Source organism: Schistocerca nitens, chromosome 1 (assembly GCF_023898315.1).
Source record: "Schistocerca nitens isolate TAMUIC-IGC-003100 chromosome 1, iqSchNite1.1, whole genome shotgun sequence".
In the NCBI taxonomy this organism is placed as follows: domain Eukaryota; kingdom Metazoa; phylum Arthropoda; class Insecta; order Orthoptera; family Acrididae; genus Schistocerca; species Schistocerca nitens.
In genome coordinates, this window is record NC_064614.1 from 561,522,242 (window position 1) to 561,544,167 (window position 21,926).

The window sequence follows — 21,926 nt, forward strand, 5'->3', positions numbered from 1 at the left end:
TGCAGTTGGCCTGTAGGAGGATGCTCTGAACAGCCAGTGTGTTACACTTTCCACCTTCTAATTCCATGTCACCCTCACAACACCCCCACAATGACCCCATTAAGCTGTGAAGCTTTCTATGTGGGACTGACCAGCAACAAACTGTCCATTTGCATGAACGGACACATGCAGACAGTGTTTGTTGGTAATGAGGATCACCCTGTGGCTAATCATGCCTTGGTGCACGGCCAGCACATCTTGGCACAGTGTTACACCATCCGGGTTATCTGGAAACTTCCCACCAACACCAACCTATCAGAACTCCAAAGATGGGAACTTGCCCTTCAATATATCCTCTCTTACCGTTACCCACCAGGGCTCAACCTCCGCTAATTTCAAGTTGCCACCGCTCATACCTCACCTGTCAGTCAACAACATCTTTGCCTCTGTACTTCCGCCTTGACTGACATCTCTGCCCAAACTCTTTGCTTTACATATGTCTGCTTGTGTCTGTATATGTGCGGACAGATATGTGTGTGTGTGCGAGTGTATACCTGTCCCTTTTTCCCCCTAAGGTAAGTCTTTCCACTCCCGGGATTGGACTGATTCCTTACCCTCACCCTTAAAACCCACATCCTCTTGTCTTTCCCTCTCTTTCTCTCTTTCCTGATGAAGCAACTGTGGGTTGCGAAAGCTTGAATTTTGTGTGTGTGTTTGTATTTGTTAGTGTCCCTATCAACATACCAACACTTTCATTTGGGAAGTTACATCATCTTTGTTTTTAGATGTATTTTTCCCACGTGGAATGTCTCTCTCTCTCTCTCTCTCTCTCTCTCTCTCTCTCTCTCTCTCTATATATATATATATATATATATATATATATATATATACACACACACATATTAAAAAACCATTCCCTCAAAATAAGGGGGGTGTACATCAAGACCGGGAACACTGTCAACTACAACTATTTATTGAACAAGAACTAAACATTGTACAGATGTCATACATATTGCATTGATAAGAGAAACTCTGAATTTTTATTTTTATTTATTTATTTATATTTTAACAAACATTTAATATGCAAGCCATAAGTGATGCAGGAAATGTCAATACGATAATCGAACTCTTGCCATGCCCGTCCCAGCATGGCATCGTCAACTGTGGCAATCACTTCTCTTATTCTCTCCCGTAGCTCTGCTACATCACCTGGTAGAGGCGGTACAGACACCAGATCTTTAATGTGCCTCCACACAAAAAAGTCACACGGAATTAGATCTGTTGATCAGAGACACCATTTCATGAAACAGCTGTTCCCTTCTGTTGCAAAGCCGATCCATCGATGCGGCAGATCCGTGTCAGATATCCACGAACTTCACGATGAAAATGGGGTGGAGCTCCATCGTGCTGAAAGACGAAGAGAGAGTCTGATTGCATTCAAGGCATCAGCCATTGCTGCAACATGGCCAATTAGGAATATCCAGTGACAGTGCTCTCGTCGAAGAAGAATGGCCCATACAGTTTTCGACGTGACGAGGCACAAAAGACATTATCTTTGGGGAACCACACTCAAATTTAATGCATTTGGTGGCTTCTTACCATACTTGGTTCTAAACATCCATTGAACAGCTGTAGCACACTTGGTTTTGTTGAACTCCAACACACAGAAAGCTGGCTCCTCACCTAAACTCACCATGTTTGGGACTAGCGCTGACTATTGGCAAATTACCAAACTATGCTGTGATGGTATACATGAAAAAAAAAAAAAACATTCAGGGGTTCTCTGCAAAATGACATATGTGTGATATCTGTACAGTGTTTGGTTAATGTGCAATAAATAATTGAAAGTGATTCTGGACTTTATGTACACCCTGTATTTCTCTCCTTCATACCTCCTCTGTGTTACCACAGATTACGTGTCACTGATCTCATTTGTACTAAACTACAGTACACATGAGCTGCCTATTTGCTTCCACCACCTTGAATGGAATGTGTAAGTTCTAATAAATGTTCACCAACAGTCTTCTTTAGTTGTTGCCCCATGTGCAGGAAACAGCACGTAGGTCGTGGATCTGTTATCGTGAGGCTGTAAGAAACTCTTGGTGAGGAACTGTTATTTTAGAAATAATTAAATTTCCAATCAGTTTTTTTATACGGGGTGCCACTTGCTTTTTATTGGCAGAACATGAGAAACTGCACAATTACATTCCACTTTAGAGACACAAATTATTTCCATTCTACAACAAATTAATGAATTGCATATTTCCATAATTAATATCACACTGTTCTTAACTATATGTTCAAATAACCTACATAGCTAATAAAGTCTAAACTAACACCAACTGTGGCAGACAACATATCTGTACTTTACACTTCCCGACCAGCTCTGGTCTTACAGCCCGCCGTTCAAGTTAAGTGCGATCTGATGATCACCGAAGTGCTTCATCTGCCTTTTCATTTAGTAGTTGTTTATTATTCTTCTAGTTATTAATAGCTGTGAAATAATGAAATGATAGCATGCTATTGAGAGATGCGTGAAATATGAAATGCAAATAAATACACTGTTTAGTTTGTTTAATAATAATAACTGGAGATTACCATTTCCCATCCTATAATCAGATCATGATTGGAAAGAAGACATGTACTGATTTAATCTTTTCTTGAACTAATTTGTTTATTGCCTACAGGTGCCTATATTTTGACTGGGACATGGTTCTATTCAACATCCTTTAACTTGTAAAATGGTTTCCCAAGCAAAAAATTCTGTTGCAGGCATTATCTATATACTTCAGAACATGAATTATTTGGGGGGTGGGGTAACCACGTTTTCATCGGTCTCAAGCAGAACCTCCCCTTAACTCCTATGAGTTTCCTTATATCGTAACTTTCACCTTCTGTGTTTCCACTTAAAATTATATGATATTTGCAGGAAAGACATATCCGAGCTGCTAACAGTGTAACAATGAAACATTTTTTACCTCCAAGATCCATGTGATAGCAGATTTAATAGCAAAGATTGTTGAATTCAGTGATATTGATAAACCAAGGTAAGAGCTCACTTTTACAGTCAGTCTGTCAATGAAGCAGGCTGCCGCTTATAAAATGAAAACTTCTTAAGTGCAAGTGAACACATATGGGGATTTAGCTTCTTTGCCAAACAAGTGTTTAAATCTATGAGATTTATATGGAAGATATTACTAAATTGTATAATTTTATTATTAAAGTGGGCTTATATCATGTGGTAGTGGGTGTGTTTCATTACTAGAAATGAGTAACAAAGTGTAGCTGCAATTTCTTAGTTTCCTAAGATTGCCTTCAGGAGGTGCATATTGTGTATCCTCCTTATTGTAGTAGTCAGCACATAGTGTACAGATAATTGCCTCTACTGCTCACATCTTTCTTCAGAGTGGCTAAATAAAACAAAATGTAGATTTCCAGTTTATTAAGGACTTCTCCATTGAGAATCAATATAGCATTTACTATCTGTGATGACAGCATTATATATAGATTAATATGCTATACACAGAAGCCTGATTAATGTTGAGTTAGAAGTTTCCTATCCCCAAAGTATTAACAAAAGTTGTAAATAAAAATAGTGAAAACCTGTTAAACAGATTATAGCAGATATGTTGTTGTTATTGACTTCAGTCCTGAGACTGGTTTGATGCAGCTCTCCATGCTACTCTATCCTGAGCAAGCTTCTTCATCTCCCAGTATTTACAGCAACCTACATCCTTCTGAATCTGCTTCGTGTATTCATCTCTTGGTCGCCCTCTACAATTTTTACTCTCCACGCTGCCGTCCAATGCTAAATTTGTGATCCCTTGATGCCTCAGAACATGTCCTACCAACCTGTTCCTTCTTCTAGTCAAGTTGTGCCACAAACTCCTATTCTCCCCAATTCTATTCAGTACCTCCTTATTAGTTATGTGATCTACCCACCTTATCTTCAGCATTCTTCTGTAGCACCACATTTCGAAAGCTTCTATGCTCTTCTTGTCCAAACTATTTATCGTCCATGTTTCACTTCCATACATGGCTACACTCCATACAAATACTTTCAGAAATGACTTCCTGACAGTTAAATCTGTACTGATGTTAACAAATTTCTCTTCTTCAGAAACACTTTCCTTGCCATTGCCAGTCTACATTTTATATCCTCTCTATTCCGCAAATAGCAAAACTCCTTTACTACTTTAAGTGTCTCACTTCCTAATGTAATTCCCTCAGCATCACCTGACTTAATTTGACCACATTCCGTTAGCCTCGTTTTGCTTTTGTTGATGTTCATCTTTAATCCTCCTTTCAAGACACTGTCCATTCCGTCAACTGCTCTTTCAAGTCCTTTACTGTCTCTGACAGAATTACAATGTCATCAGTGAACCTCAAAGTTTTTATTTCTTCTCCATGAATTTTAATACCTACTCCAAATTTGTCTTTTGTTTCCTTTACTGCTTGCTCAGTATACAGATTGAATAACTTTGGGGTGAGGCTACAACCCTGTCTCACTCCCTTCCCAACCACTGCTTCCCTTTCATGCCCTTCGACTCTTATAACTGCCATCTGGTTTCTGTACAAATTGTAAATACCCTTTTGCTCCCTGTATTTTACCCCTGCCACCTTCAGAATTTGAAAGAGAGTATTCCAGTTAACATTGTCAAAAGCTTTCTCTAAGTCTACAAATGCTAGAAACGTAGGTTTGCCTTTCCTTAATCATTCTTCTAAGATAAGTCGTAAGGTCAGTATTGGCTCACATGTTCCAATATTTCTACAGAATCCAAACTGATCTTCCCCAAGGATGGCTTCTACCAATTTTTCCAATCATCTGTAAAGAATTTGCGTTAGTATTTTGCAGCTGTGACTTAGTAAACTGATAGTTCGGTAATTTTCACATCTGTCAACAGCTGCTTTCTTTGGGATTGGAATTATTATATTCTTCTTGAAGTCTGAGGGTATTTCACTTGTCTCATACATCTTGCTCAACAAGTGGTAGAATTTAGTCATGGCTGGCCCTCCCAAGGCTGTCAGTAGTTGTAATGGAACGTTGTCTACTCCCAGGGCCTTGTTTCGACTCGGGTCTTTCAGTGCTCTGTCAAACTCATTGCGCTGTACCATATCTCCCATCTCATCTTTATCTACATTCTCTTCCATTTCCACAATAGCAAATATGTATTACTAAATAATTGTTTCACTAAATATCTATGAAACACATTTCTAATTCCCACATAAAGAATATACCATCACCACAGTTAAAAATTTAATGATAATCCAAACAGAAGAGCAGTTCAGTGCAACACATCTCCTCTGTGAATGTGTTTCATCCTTGAACACACAAAACTACTCAGTAATATTCAGCTTCTCTGGTGCATCACTAAACTATTTGATAAGAAAACCTTTAAATCCCCCATCGTTAATGGATCTCAAAATTAGTACACAGATGAACCTGTCGTTGCAATTTCCCACTCGGCGTTCCGCATTATAACATGTTTTATGTAATTGTTTCTCCTTTTCCCACAATGTTTAAAATTTCTCCTTGCATCTCACTGCTAGACTCCTAACCCACATTAAAATATGAATCCACATTGTAGATCCAAAATCCAGACAATCACACATTGCTACATTAGTGGAGATAAATCTGCTGTCAGAATAGTTCACTGCATATGTCATATATAGATGGCTAAAACTGTCACTACTCATTCGGGGCGAGGACTCAGATACCTTTCTCACTTTTAAGGTTATCATCTTTTTAAAATTTTTGTCACCTTTTTTGCTCTTTAATGAGGAAGAAAATAAAGTTATTATTTTTGTTTCCAAGTTTCTGTATTTAACTTCATTCATTTACCTTTTGGAATGCTCCCACAATGAAAGTAGATAAAATCTTACCTGAAGAACTTCTGAATTTGAAATAGGTTGTTCCTTTTTGAATGTTTTTTTATGTATATATATATTTTGCACAACTGTTATTAGCAACAAAGGGTTCAAATGGCTCTGAGCACTATGGGACTTTTTGGCTGAGATCATCAGTCCCCTAGAACTTAGAACTACTTAAACCTAACTAACCTAAGGACATCACACACATCCATGCATGAGGTCGCCCGGTTCCAGACTGAAGCACTCAGAACCGCTCGGCCACTCCGGCCGGCCTATTAGCAACAAATATTCCTCTATTACAACTGCTTCTGTTTTAGCTCCAGATTCTAATGTTGTTGGAGTAACAAGACTGCTGTGTTATTCTGTTCTATTTTGAAAATAAACTTTTCAAGAAGATAAAATGCAAATTTTGCGGTAGCTGACTTGAAATGACAGTTTGAAAACTAAATTCTCTGCTTGGGGGAAAAAATTAGTGAATGTGAACTATTTTGCTGTGTGTTAATTTTGAAGCAAAAAGTTTTCAGGCACTTTTAACTACAATTCATCTACATCTACATTTATACTCCGCAAGCCACCCAATGGTGTGCGGCGGAGGGCACTTTACGTGCCACTGTCATTACCTCCCTTTCCAGTTCCACACGCGTATGGTTCGCGGGAAGAACGACTGCCAGAAAGCCTCCATGCATGCTCGAATCTCTCTAATTTTACATTTGTGATCTCCTCGGGAGGTATAAGTAGGGGGAAGCAATATATTTGATACCTCATCCAGAAACGCACCCTCTCGAAACCTGGACAGCAAGCTACACCGTGATGCAAAGCGGATCTTTTGCAGAGTCTGCCACTTGAGTTTGCTAAACGTCTCCGTAACACTATCACGCTTGCCAAATAATGCTGTGACGAAATTCGATACTCTTCTTTGGATCTTCTCTATCTCCTCTGTCAACCCGATCTGATACGGATCCCACACTGATGAGCAATACTCAACTATAGGTCGAACGAGTGTTTTGTAAGCCACCTCCTTTTCTGATGGACTACATTTTCTAAGGACTCTCCCAATGAATCTCAACCTGGTACCCACCTTACCAACAATTAGTTTTATATGATCATTCCACTTCAAATTGTTCTGCATGCACACTCCCAGATATTTTACAGAAGTAACTGCTACCAGTGTTTGTTCCGCTATCATATAATCATACAATAAAGGATCCTTCTTTCTATATATTCGCAATACATTACATTTGTCTATGTTAAGGGTCAATTGCCACTCCGTGCACCAAGTGCCTATCCGCTGCAGATCTTCCTGCATTTCGCTGCAATTTTCTAATGCTGCAACTTCTCTGTATACTACAGCATCATCCGCAAAAAGCCACATGGAACTTCCGACACTATCTACTAGGTCATTTGTATATATTGTGAAATGCAATGGTCCCATAACACTCCCCTGTGGCACACCAGAGGTTGATTTAACGTCTATAGACGTCTCTGCATTGAGAACAACATGCTGTGTTCTGTTTGCTAAAAACTCTTCAATCCAGCCACACAGCTGGTCCGATATTCCATAGGCTCTTACTTTGTTTATCAGGCGACAGTGCAGAACTGTATCGAACGCCTTCCAGAAGTCAAGGTAAATGGCATCTACCTGGAAGCCTGTATCTAATATTTTCTCGGTCTCATGAACAAATAAAGCGAGTTGGGTCTCATACGATCACTGTTTCCAGAATCCATGTTGATTCCTACAGAGTAGATTCTGGCTTTCCAGAAACGACATGGTACACGAGCAAAAAACATGTTCAAAAATTCTACAACAGCTCGATGTCAGAGATAGAGGTCTATAGTTTTGGGCATCTGCTCGACAACCCTTCTTGAAGACTGGGACTACCTGTGCTCTTTTCCAATCATTTGGAACCTTCTGTTCCTCTAGAGACTTGTGTTACATGGCTGTTAGAAGGGGGGCAAGTTCTTTCGCATACTTTGTGTAGAATCAAATTGGTATCCCGTCAGGTCCAGTGGACTTTCCTCTGTTGAGTGATTCCAGTTGACTTTCTATTCCTTGGACACTTATTTTGATGTCAGCCAATTTTCCGTTCATGTGAGGATTTAGAGAACGAACTGCAGTGCGGTCTTCCTCTGTGAAAACGCTCTAGAAAATGGTGTTTAGTATTTCAGCTTTATGCGTGTCATCCTCTGTTTCAATGCCATCATCATTCCGGATAGTCTGGATATGCTGTTTCGACCCACTTACTGATTTAATGTAAGACCAGAACTTCCTAGGATTTTCTGTCAAGTCGGTACATAGAATTTTACTCTCAGATTTACTGAATGCTTCACACATACCCCACCTTACGCTAACTTTGACATCGTTTACCTTCTGTTTGTCTGAGAGGTTTTGGCTGCGTTTAAACTTGCAGTGAAGCTCTCTTTGTTTTCGCAGTAGTCTCCTAACTTTGTTGTTGAACCACGGTGGGTTTTTCCCATCCATCACAGTTTTACTCAACACGTACCTGTCTAAAACGCATTTTACGATTGCCTTCAACTTTTTCCATAAACACTCAACATTGTCAGTGTCGAAACAGAAATTTTCGTTTTGATCTGTTAGGTAGTCTGAAATCTGCCTTATATTACACTTGCTAAACAGATAAACCTTCCTCCCTTTTTTTATATTCATATTTACTTCCAAATTCAGGGATGCTGCAATGGCCTTATGATCACTGATTCTCTGTTCTGTGCTTACAGAGTTGAAAAGTTTAGGTCTGTTTGTTATCAGTAGGTCTAAGATGTTATCTCCACAAGTCAGGTCTCTGTTTAATTGCTCAAGGTTATTTTCGGATACTGCATACAGTATAATGTCACTCGATGCTCTGTCCCTACCACCCGTCCTAAACATCTGAGTGTCCCAGTCTATATCTGGTAAATTTAAATCTCCACCTAAGACTATAACATGCTGAGGAAATTTATGTGAAATGTATTCCAGATTTTTTCTCAGTTGTTCTGCCACTAATGCTGCTGAGTCGGGAGGTCAGTAAAAAGAGCCAATTATTAACCTAGCTCAGTTGTTCAGTGTAACCTCCACCCATAATAATTCGCAGGAACTATCCACTTCAACTACACTAAAGGATAAACTACTACTAATACTGACAAACATGCCACCACTGGTTGCATGCAATCTATCATTTCTAAACACTGTATGTGCCTTTGTAAAAATTTTGTCAGAATTTATCTCTGGCTTCAGCCAGCTTTCTGTACCTATAACGATTCAGCTTCGGTGCTTTCTATCAGCGCTTGAAGTTCCGGTACTTTACCAATGCAGCTTCGACAGTTTACAATTACAATACCGATTGCTGCTTGGTCCCCGCGTGTCCTGACTTTGCCCCTGCACCCTTTGAGGCTGTAGCCCTTTCTGTACTTGACTGAGGCCATCTAACCTAAAAAAACGCCCAGTCCACGCCACACAACCCCTTCTACCCTTGTAGCCGCCTGCTGTGTGTAGTGGGCTCCTGACCTATCAAGCGGAACCAGAAACCCCACCACCCTATGGCACAAGTCGAGGAATCTGCAGCCCACATGGTCGCAGAACCGTCTCAGCCTCTGATTCAGACCCTCCACTTGGCTCTGTACCAGAGGTCCGCAGTCAGTCCTGTCAATGATGCTGCAGATGGTGAGCTCTGCTTTCATCCCGCTAGCGAGACTGGCAGTCTTCACCAAATCAGATAGCCGCCAGAAGCCAGAGAGGTTTTCCTCTGATCCTCAGCGACACACATCATTGGTGCCGACATGAGTGACCACCTGCAGATGGGTGCACCCTGTACCCTTCATGGCATCCAGAAGGACCCTTTCCACATCTGGAATGACTCCCCAGGTATGCACATGGAGTGCAAATTGATTTTCTTCCCCTCTCTTGCTACCATATACCTAAGGGACCCCATTACGTGCCTGACGTTGGAGCTCCATACTACCAGTAAGCCCACCCTCTGCGACCACCCGGATCTTGCAGACTGAGGGGCAACCTCTGGAACAGGACAAGCAGCCATGTCCGGCCGAAGATCAGTATCAGTCGGAGACAGAGCCTGAAACCAATTCATCAGACAAACTGGAGAGGCCTTCCGTTCAGCCCACTGGAATGTTAAATGTGTATAACATCAGTTACATTTATAATCCATTCGACATAAGAATAAACATAATGTAAACATTGCATTATGTATTCTTCCATGTTTGCTGGAACCTTATTGGATTTCTGTTTCACTTCAGACTACAGTCAAGCTGTCTCGAGTACTGTCAAGTACGATAATAAGGGTACTCTTTTGCTGTGCGTTATGCGCACATCGACTTGTCATAATACAGGACAACAGCTTTACCGGCGCATTTAGCTTGGACAGCACTGGCCGGTCAGCTGGTACAGCTAGCATATAGTGACGTAGCCAGCTGCAGTACACACATAAAATGAAATGAGCAGAGGAGCAATACAGGTTTGAATGTTATTTAATTTTTCTGCAGAATGAAATAATACACTGCAAATCTCCCACAATATGTGCCTTATACGACTAGAGGAAAGCCGCAAAACATTATCATTTTTAGCTAACATAAGGTAAAGGCACCAGTAGTTGACACCTTAAGAAATGAAACTACTTTAATTTGATATTTATGAATACAAGTGGATGTTGGGCACAAAGACAATTAATCTTCAGGTTCTTTGATCTTTTGTGATTTGATATTTATTATAATTCACTAAGTTAAGGTACATTAAACGGTAAATAAAAATTAGAACAAAAGTATAAGTGCAGTCATCAGTAGTTGACACTAGTGAGACATGAAAGTTTCAGTAGTTGACAGGAAAAATATTCAGTAGTTGACACTAAATAAATAACTTCAGTCTACACATCACAGTCAATACTGTTTTGGAATTCATATTTCAAATGTTCATTAGTGATATTTGAGAATAGTAAAGGAAGCTTGTCAATAACCTGTGATGGACTAATAACACTAACATCATTTTCATCAACATAAAAAAAAAATTTTTCTGACAGTTGAAAGATCTTAGAGCCATTACTTCTATTTCACCATCCTCAAACACACACTGAACAATACAAACATATTTGAAATATCTCTTCTTTTCAGGAAAAGAAACAAGAAGAAATTCACCATTTTTATAAAATTTATTCATATTTTCTTCTTTGTTTGCTGTTTCTTTTTCTGTTATAATTGTTTGATCAGAATTGTCATCTTCCTTGCCATCAGATGTCTGCGAATCACTATCAGGGAGCATACTAATGTCATCCATACTGCTGCCTGACTCACTCTGTTCTTCATCTTCAGAACCTGAGGATAATGAAATTGTTCTTTTCTTGTGCACTTTTGGCTTTCTACAATTCTCTGCTTTAGTTTGTTTCTTGAGTTTCTTAGCAATCTGAGACTGTTCTTTCTTCACTTTTTGTGTTTCTGCTCTCTCAGCTTTTAGTCTTTCTCTTTGTAGCTTCAGTTGTTCCTTCTTATGATGGTATTCCTGCCACTGGTTGGATGTCACAACACTTGGAAGTTTTTCTCTTAATCTTCTTTCCCCTGGTTTTCTTGTATTCTGTGGCCAAAATAATGCATGTTTGAATGGGGAGGGGATTAGTTGGTCCCCTGATTTCCTATTAATATTTCCACTAGGAGCACACTGAGGAAAATCAGAATTTTTCATTGAATTCTTGGGTGTGACACACTGGTCTGTTACATTAGTCTCCTCCCTCTCTTTCTTTTTTTTGGTTGTTGCCTTCCAAGCTTTTCATGTCTTCCTATTTTTTATTTTCGATTACTTCATTATTTTGTTTTTCATGTGGATGGACTTTTCCTTCCTCCACTTTTTCATTTTGATTTGCCACACAGTTGTTTGTTTCATCAACAGACTGGGAAAGGATAGAATTATGACAATCATTTTTAATTTCCTTCCAGAGCAAAAACAAAGATTGGTCATTTATATTTCCTTCCCACACATCACTTGAAGACTCAAAACATGACAGTTTATCTTTCCCAATGTATGTTTCTAGAACCTCTAATCCAACCCTTAAGTTTAATTTTTCAGCAGTGGCAGTTCTGTGAGTGGTAAGTATAACATCATCGCTCACTGATGGAATTTTTGAGTAGTCTACAGTCTCTGGATTCCATGGAACAAGTCCAGTCCTCCTAAGTCCATTCTGCAGGACAGACGGTTTAATGAACTCATCCAGAGTTTGTTCCAGTAAGGGTGCAAAATGGATCTTCTTAAGCATTGGTTGATCCAAATGTTCCAATATCCACTGATGTACCTTGCTTTTCCAACTTTCCTTTAAAAAATGAAAGACAGCAACATCCATAGGTTGAAGAATATGTGTAGAATGTGGAAGCAAAGCTACGAGTATTATCCCATGGTCATCACAAAACTTACTAGCGTGTAAGGTGAGATGTGATGCATGGCCATCAATAAACACAATGACTAGCAATGGTGTTTCCTTTTCTAGAAGGTAAGGATGGAAAACATTTGTTATAAATTCAAAGAATAATGGACCTGTCATCCAACCTGTTTCAGATTCACCTATTCCCCAATGCTTTAGTACTCTCTCTGGTAGTTCCTGTCATATTCTAATGTATTTAAACACTGCCAATGGAGGTGCTAAATCACCATTTGCATTTCCAGTCAACAAAACCACACTTGCTGGTACACATTTTTTTCTCCTTTCAGGGCCAACACTTTGTTTCCTTTGGAGTTTAGAAAGAAATCAGTTTCACCTACATTAAAAACTCTTTTGGGACTTAAAATTGTTCTCTGTTAAATATTTATCTATCTCATCAAACCAGTTTCTTTCAGTTTCCGGCTTGACTCCTGCCCTGCGTGATGTCAGATTTTTTTGATATTCTAATCCCAATATTGGGATGGCGCTTCAGAAAAGCATTGTACCAAGTTTTCCCTGGGTGGTTACAAACAAAGGGATTTTTACGTTTCAGTTGTTCAATCAGGTGCTGCACACTGTCCAGAAGTTCGTGTTTTGTTATGGGGAATCCGGCCTAAGCCATAGTACAAATACAGTATACTAATAAATCCTCATCATCCTTGGTAAGAACTATATCAGGACCCATGCGTTGATTTCTAGGCGTCTTCCCTCTGGCTTTGTACATTAAAGTAATTCAAGGAACCCAGAAACTTTTTGCTGCTGTAGAAACAGGCATTCCATTAAGTACTGCATCAATGGCAAGCTGCGTTTGTTCCTCTGGATAACTGAGCATCTTCCCTTGTACTGGTGGCATTATAATGACCTTAATAATATAAAACATAATGTCAGAAATTCACATTACTTGAACACCAGCAGTTGACATTGTATGAGCTAGTGGTTGACATAGGGTGTCAACTACTGGATCTATACATGCAACGATAAATTTAACACAAACTCCACAGAGCTAAGCTTATGAGGATACAGAGAATGAAAAAGGTATTAAAAAGTTGTTGGACTCAGTAGTTGACAGATGTGTCAACTAGTAAAAGTAAGGAACATATTAGCACCTGTACTTGACACCTGATCCCTGACCATACAATAACCTAAATTCACAAATATTTCAAAATTTGCTTACTTTGTTTAATAGTGGAACCATCTAAAAAACTATACACAAAAAAATGGTAATGTCTTATGATTGCTTTGCCACATCAAAAAACTTACCTCCTTATCGATTTTGAGAAGAAAATCAATGAGAGCAGAGAAGCACAAACACACTGTTACAAACAGAAGCACCCACTTCAAGATGGCTGCTAGAAAAATATGATAGTTATCAAATTACACTGTAGATGGCACAACCATACAACAACAGTCAAAACTCTATCTCTGAATAAAGTGATTTTCTTATTTTAAGAACTTGTATTTGAAAATGTCAACTACTGGTGTTCTGTGAACTACCGGTTCCTTTACCTGACTATTGTAATTAAAAACAATATGTTAGCTCCTTCCTTTTTGCAAATCCGAGAAATACATTTCTGTTCTGGAAGTATTACCTGCTACATTAATAACGAGCCTATCAACAACATAATCCACAAAACCAGTCAGGTGCAACATTATCTCTTTTTGTATGACAAGCTGTTCTATATACCGCCAGCACTCGTCAGTTAGTGTGAAAAAGCTGTGTGCATTAGTTCCAGTACGACTGGCAGCTTAACAGTTTTCTTACTTCTTGGGCCAAATCCCGCCGCTTGGCTCCAGATCAGTTCTGTTGGGTTCATATTGTAATGGTACAGTAGCAAATGTAAAAATGCAGCATTTGTATAACGTGCTCGATGCTGTGAAAATGAATGTTTTCATGTCTCTACGGCACTTATTTACCTCTGTGGTATAAAACGATGGACGTAGTTCAAATAAAGAGGATTTGGTTTTTCATTTTCGCTTTAAAAATGAAATTGTTATGTTTTCTTAATTTAAGCAACTTTTTACTAACAGTCTTTCATAAAACATCGATAATTAAGAATTTGTATTTGAAATGGATACAGGAATTTTGTGTCCAGTATGTAATTAGAAACCAGAAGACGGGCATAATTCATAAAAATATTGACTTCTATAATTACGAGATGTAGGCATCACAAACTGACTGAGACAAAAAATTGATACCAGGGAGATTTGGACCAATGCACGAAGAACTCCATTCCCGCTACCGACTGCGCTACACGTTCAATGTGGGTTTGTTAATAACTGCATTGTTTACAACTCTGGCAAAACTTCAAATCTGATTATCTCTGTAAATTAATGAAGAACAGCCTATTTCTCGGTACTTTTTAACAATGTTCCACCCGCTTGTTTCACTAAGAAATAGAAAGCTGCCTCAACCATTTTCATACTGCGCGTTAACAGTGTGACAATCAGAGCACAACGCTGCAGAGGTTGTGACTGTACATGATTTTTGAAATAAAAACTACACAGCGAAAGCGTGATTAACAAAACCACTGATGGCTGTTAATACATTTGCATATCTTAAAGTTTCATTGAATGTGACTTAGTAATAAGATATCTAATACATAAGTTGGACCTACGTGTGCTATGGCTTGTGACCAATCATGGTGTTTGTGTTTTTTTTTTTTTTTTTTTTTTTACATCAGGTTCATTCTTATGATGAAGGGATTACAGAACTTTCAGATCAGACACAACCATATAAGTTCTGAATGTGTGTCAACAATATGGCTGTTAAATACCAAGGATAGTTCCACCATTGCTGTAATGATTTAGACAATGAATTTTTAAGTTACTCTACGGATTTGCCAAATGATATTTGTAATGTTTTTAAGGTTGTCCCTAATAGCATTCCTGAAGATTTTTCACTTTCCTCTAAGAAAATTTGGTACCTAATAACTAATCAATTGGCATCATATTTTGAGGAACATATATAAGCAAAATGATATTTATCATCTTACATATTGCGTTTTGATGACACTACCAATGTTAAAGCTAAAAAAGAATTACAAACTATCACTATGCTTTTGTCAATAGAATAAGTATTCCATAACAATAGGTCAGCTGACAACTTCCTTTTTTTTTTTTTTTTTTTTTTTTTCTTCTATTGACGGTTTCCATAAAGTGACTACGGAAGCCAGTTGTTTGATAGTGACATAATCATTAAACCTGAATTATTTGTGCTCAAATTTTTTCTGATTGTGTGGACTCCAGCATTGTTAATGACATTAATAGTTTAAAGATGAAGCTGTTGCTTTATATGCACTCATATGCAAGAAAGAGGATGTGATGAATTTCTTTGAAAATTACCCTAAAAGAAATAGATGAATGATTCTATCATTTAATTATAAAAAGTTTATTTAGAAAGTCATTTACATATATGGACAAGTCATGTTTGCAAAACACATTGAAATAGTAGATTAAGCACCACTGACAATAAAGAGCTACTGAGGCATGACATTAAATGTGTCTTGTCCTAGGTATGAAGGAACATGTCAGTTACATACTTATGAGATTAATTCACACGTCATATTTCACAATGATTCAGTACAGATTTCCACTTCATAGCACTAAATTTTCAGTACTGAGCTTCAGTTCGACGTAATTTGAAATTTTTACTGCAAATATCCCTTAAAATCTGTTTAGCTGCAGTATATTGTCGATGTGGTAAAAACTTTTTTCTGCCTCTACCTCCTCTTGCACTTAGTTTGTTTGTTTCCATCTGCTCTTGAATTTGCTGTTGTTCTGCTTTCCTTTTATCTTCATTTTCCTGTTGCAAAATTTGCATTATCAGTATAAAGTAATGTTAGTCAGATACAAATTTAAATGAGTAAGCAGCGTTTTACTTCTTACTTAAAACAGTGAAATGCATCTGTTGATCAAAATTAACTGTGTCAGTAAAACTGACTGATATCTGAGACTATCAGAGCAGAAAGATGTTATTATGCAGTTGGCTTTTGGAATGGCACTTTCAATATTCCGTGACTACTTCCTAATACCTTAAATGATCAACAATTGCGCCATGGCTGCTGAAATTTATTGTTACTGTCAGCATTGATCCAACTTCTGATGGCTACAAATATCACTATTATACCTTCTGAAAATCTCAGAAACTCACCAGTCGAACTCTCTGAATTATGGTAAAAAACTCAGCAAACAAATGGAAACATTCTTCTGGCTTGAATTTCTTAGGATCTTCACAGAAATGTTTGGCTAAAGCATGAGTACAAGCCTTCACCTTATTCATAGCCTGCTGAAGTTCATTACTGCATTTCAAGGCAGCCTTAAAGAAATCTGTGGAAAGAAGAGCAAAACAGATTTTAACAATAGCAAGCACAAATTCTAAAATGAGAATAATTTGTAGATCTATTTTATATCATGATCGGAGACTATGGGATGAAGAAGTATTTATTTATCCAACAAGGTTATTTAAATTAACAGTGCCGGAAGTTGTGTTCATTACCTTTGAACTGCACCCTGATTCCACTTGTATCTTCCTTCAGCTGTGATGCAACATGTTTGACATCACTGATAAGTTTCATCACTTCTTCCTGGAGCAGCTCCACTGATATCCTGAAACATTGTAAACCATCTTTCATTCACACATTCTGTTTGGAAGTAATTATTTTGTTATTTGTTTTATAAACACAACCCTTTTGTTAATGTGTCATTATGTAGTAATGAGCACTCTTGATGCAAGTTCTGTACAAGACCAGTATATGTTGAAATATCAAATAGTGTCTACCCTTGGTTCACCTATTCCACATTACAGTCATATATTCAGTATGCGGTGGTACCAGTTGCTGTCGTGGAGATAAGGGTGTTTCAAGTGATCATCTTCACATTATGAGGGGCACTAGAACATCTCGATATTTTACTTGAAAGTTTCTTGCAAAGGGTCAGGAGATAAATATGATATTGCAATGCCTATGTTATTCCGCATTATGATGCTATGTTCCTTCAGCCACATGTACATGTCAGAAGGAACTGACACAGCAGCAACTACAGCCATTATGAAATACAAGAAATGTATTTGCAGTTCTGAATTTGGAAAACTATCAGCTGTGGAGTGGAATGACAACTATGAAAATTTGTGCTGGACCTGAACTTGAATCCAGATTTCTTGCTTATCTCGAGAGGTTGCTTTGCTATTTGGCTATCTGACCCAAACTTCCATATGTTGTCAACTTGTACACCCAATATGTACAGTGTGATTATAATTAAAGTTAGACTTTCAGGGTGTTGTAGAAATAACACCACTGGTCAGCATGACATCAAAATGGAACAGAATAGATTCAGAGAAGGGGCAAAACATATGGCAGAAGAAAAAAATGCTTTTTATGCAGATTTTTCCCATCCGATGCAATATGACCTTGCTGTGGTGGATGGGCTTACATAACTATCAGTATCACACCTGTACTCCCATACACACTGAGTTGTACAGTTTGTTAAACATCAAACATGTACCTTAGGCACTGTTGTATGACTAATTTGTCATTTGTGGTCAACCACTATTAAATTTATGATGCTTACAGCACCACCTATTGCTACATTTTGAAACTGTTTATTTTTCTTCTGCCTTACATTTTGCCTTTCTCCACTAACATTCCGATGCAATTTGACATCATTCCGACCAGTGGTGTTTATTTCTATGGTGGTTTGAAAGTTTAACTTTAATTATAATCACCCTGTATATTCCTGTACACAGGAGACATTTTAATTGAGATTCACCTCCCGGGGTCAGCAGATAAATACTACAGCCACCTACACTTAACAGACAGGCTTATGCACACGGCTCTCATACTTTATGAAGGAAATATACCTACGGACATAAAGGATAGGGAAAACTGTTCCAATTAGCTGGGTGAACCTGCCCTTCAGGGTCTCCCAGCCATTTATGCCATATACCTTTACTTTACTTTTTAGTTTATAACAATATCCTTTGAAATAGTGAAATGTTGTAGAAATGAGATACTTAATTACAAATTTATTTCCAATTCAGAAAGCAAATGTAAAAATTGGACCAAGAAAAGTGGGCCCTTTTCAACTCTTTGCTAATATTTATAAATATAAGAGCGGTTAGGGAGAAATGACCGGTGGCAGATATGTAACTTTTGAGAAACATACAGATAAATTGCAAGAGCAAGGTTGAAAATTCTGTCTGTCAAAATTTGTATTATTTAGGTCAAAAATTCAATGGATATTGTGGTAAAGGTATGGAGAAGAAGAACAAGGTTTCAAGTACATATATTGCATATTAGAAGATATGATAAAAAATAAACACACACAGAGCAGAAATTAAGGCATAAGCACACTTTAATAACTAATGCTCTTATTTGTACTAGAATCAAACAGAATGAAATTCTTATAAGTAGATTTTCTACTAATAATTAGAGAGCCCCAAGCATTGCCAATTTTAATGTTATGACTGTAACGGACTCTTACCTTGCCGTTTCTTTCATGTTACTCATATCTTCTGTGAATTGTAATATTTCCTTATTGTTAGCTTCTGCAACTTCTACCACATAGTGCAAGAATGTCAGCCTTGGTTTGTTTGCTTTTATTTCTAGGAGCTTTGGTAGTGTACAGAGTGTAAAGCCTGCTGCATTGCCCGCATAGCTTCCCTGGAACAAACACGCAGTACCTTACATTTTTTTTTCCATTTTTAACATATCAATTTACTTCTCACAAAAGCTTCATGTTAGGCATACTTACAGCATTTATGTAGTTTCCAAGTTGAAGTACTAGTGCTAAAAATTCTTTCAAATGTTTATTAGCCTTCAGCTTATTGCATGCATCTGCAATGGCATTTAGTTGTTCTTTCAGTTCAGATGTTCTTAAAGGAAACTCTTCTTTCTGTAAATTAATTGGTGCACAGAAATGAGTCAGGATTTATTATTTTTATTTTTTGGCAATATGATGTTGATAATGGAGACATGACTTTCTACTTACAATCAACATTGCCCTAATCCTGAGGGCAAAGGAAGGTACTTCTGATAGCTGAAGATAAAATTTATCTGCCTCTCCTAAACGATCCAGATCTCCAGAATAGGATCTGACTGAAGTCAGCTGTAACAGATAAGATAAACCTCTCAGTTAATGTATAATTTTTGAGCTCCCTGGAATAGTATGTATTGTGTTTTAATTGTGTTAATTACTATGATCTAAAATTAAAACTGTCATACATTAGGCCTACCTCTTTTTCTGTGGGAAGTAGTGGCAAGAGAGCTTTCAGTTTCTCAGGACCTATATCACCTCCTTTAAGGTTCTTTATAACTTCTATAACTGCTTTTCCTCCCAATTTGAACTGTTTTAGATAAATGTTTACTGCCAAATCTCTCTTGGTTTCCAATAAAGTGATCTTGGGAGTTATTGGTGATGAAAGTGTTACTGGAGAAGAGTTTCGATGTTTCACACTAGCAGTTTTCTGACAGAACAGTTCTTCCATTTGCTTGAAATCAACTCTAAGACCTTTTGCTTTGCTCTGCATTTCAGTCCATACTGATTCACCTGCAAAGAGTTAAGACTTCTGTTAGAAGTGTTTGCCACCAATAAACAATCAAAAATATGTAGTGAACTTAAAATTACCATGAAGTGAGTAAATTATTATTTTTCTTACCTATCATAGAGACTGGAATCTTTGTCCAGCTTAGGGTTTTCATCTTCCGTCTGGGCAGTGGTAGTGTGTTAGACTTGTCTTTTACTGGTGTCCACAAACTTGCAGAATCTGGTAAATGTGCTGGAAGTGAATGTCTCCTATGTAACATCAGTGTTTCAAAGCTGTCACTATTGGGAATTGGAGGAGGTGAAGGTACATGATTTTTTTGTTGAGAACTGTAACCTGCAAGTGATGAAGGTGATGACACCCCTGAAGCTGATGGAATAGCTGATGACACCACTGTAATAAGTGGCAGTGGCAGACAAGGTGGAAGAGGAGGGAGAGGAGGTGGTGCTGGGAATGACAGTTTTGCTTCTGATTGTGACAACTGATGCTGTTTCTCACTATCACAAAGTTGCTTTACTTCTCTGGTATATTCCACCTCGGTCTGCGTAGACACTGTGCTTGTATTAAGGATATCATAAGAATGTGTTTTGTTAATACTGTCAGCTCTTCTTTCATGATATTTTTGAGTGTGTGCTGACTTTTTGTGGATAGAAAACCCAGGTTTTATAGCTTCAGATGAAAGTGAGTCAAGTGCTTCCCACACACTGTCCCTGAAATCATATAAATTTTGCCTTTATTTTACTTGAAATGTATAGTAGTATAATATATGCACACATCAGTGGGTTACAGACATTGCATGCATAGTTGTAGTTATCATATGGTAAACATTATGCCAAGTATTTCTGTTGTAATTTAAGCTCTGATAACTTACACATTTGGATTTGTTGAATCTAGCTGTGCAAGCTTTTGTAGCATGGAGTGGAACCTGACAGCATGTGGTGTATCTGCTACCTGTTAACAGAAACAAAAAAATTAATTCATTCCTGTTCTCTTTGTGGCAAATACACATGGGTACTTTTACTAATGGAAGTTACACACACTAACCACAAGTGTTTCTGTTTATCAGTAGCAATAATGACAGTAATGTGTACCTTTTCGAATATTGTTTCAAACAACTGATGATGAGTTAGTTGTTTTGTTGATTCTAATTCCATCTCATCTCTGTGTTGGTAATCAATGAATGTCGAAACTTGCATCTGTAGGTCCTTATCATCAGTTAGTGAACTCAGGATTGGTCCAAGCCCACGACCTAGGAATACACAACATATTGTATGTGTTTCAGACGTAACATTTTTCTGTTTTGAGATAACAAACAGGGTAACAATGTTATGAATTTTTATTGGTAATTCTTTACAGATTTTTTTAAGCCACACATTCACTGTACAGCAAAGTCAGCTAGAAATGCGAATAAATAATTACTCACCTAGGAATTCATTCCTGATCTGCACACGCTTGTGGACATTGTGGCAGCCCAGTGTTAGGCAGTTGATGAAAGAAAGCAGCCTTGTCTGATATTCGACATTTTTTGTGTTGCGAAGTTCACTCACTATTATGTCAAACCCATGCTTCTGATCACAAGTAACCTGTGCACAGAAGGAAAAATATTTGCTTTGATCATGAATCATCACTTGTCATATGCAGTTAGAAAATATGGTGCCTTGATAATTTGTTCTTTTAGCCGGGAACTCATAAAATAATGGAATGGCAGTTAGTTTAAACCTATGTGCTTCTTAGTGACATCATGTTGACCAACTGACTGACTTAAGGCAGGTTTGCTTTCTAACCTAATGATTACTGAATGTCTAAATGGAAGAACAAAATATTTACCTTGAAGTGCCGTAGAGCATGAAGAGCCATTTCATGTCCTTTCGAAGAATATGCGCACACAGCACAGAGAAGTTCAATAACTTGCATTTTAACTGTGACGTTCTGAGATTCTAGTGCTGTAACAGTGGAAGGAAGTCATATTGAAGTCATTTTTCAGATCAAATAGTACAATGGCTTGTGATAATACCTGGACAATTATTATAATTACACTCAAGCAATTGCAATAAATGTGGTAAACTACATGGGTGTAGCAAGATATGTTTTTCATAAAGGGATTTGTTGTTAAGAGCTGTTTTGACAAAAACTGA

At 37.9% G+C, this 21,926-nt stretch overlaps 1 protein-coding gene across 1 annotated transcript; it reads right to left on the bottom strand.

Moving 5' to 3' along the window:
* Positions 1-9,954: 9,954 nt before the first annotated feature.
* Positions 9,955-20,945, bottom strand: LOC126260376 (inverted formin-2-like). Its single transcript, XM_049957740.1, has 11 exons — positions 20,883-20,945; positions 20,663-20,742; positions 19,906-20,501; positions 19,483-19,796; positions 19,239-19,355; positions 19,002-19,142; positions 18,732-18,910; positions 16,750-16,859; positions 16,405-16,580; positions 11,143-11,419; positions 9,955-9,962 (listed from the first exon to the last, which is right to left on the bottom strand). Exons 1-11 carry the CDS (start codon positions 20,943-20,945, stop codon positions 9,955-9,957), a joined length of 2,061 nt encoding a protein of 686 aa, XP_049813697.1.
* Positions 20,946-21,926: the final 981 nt, after the last annotated feature.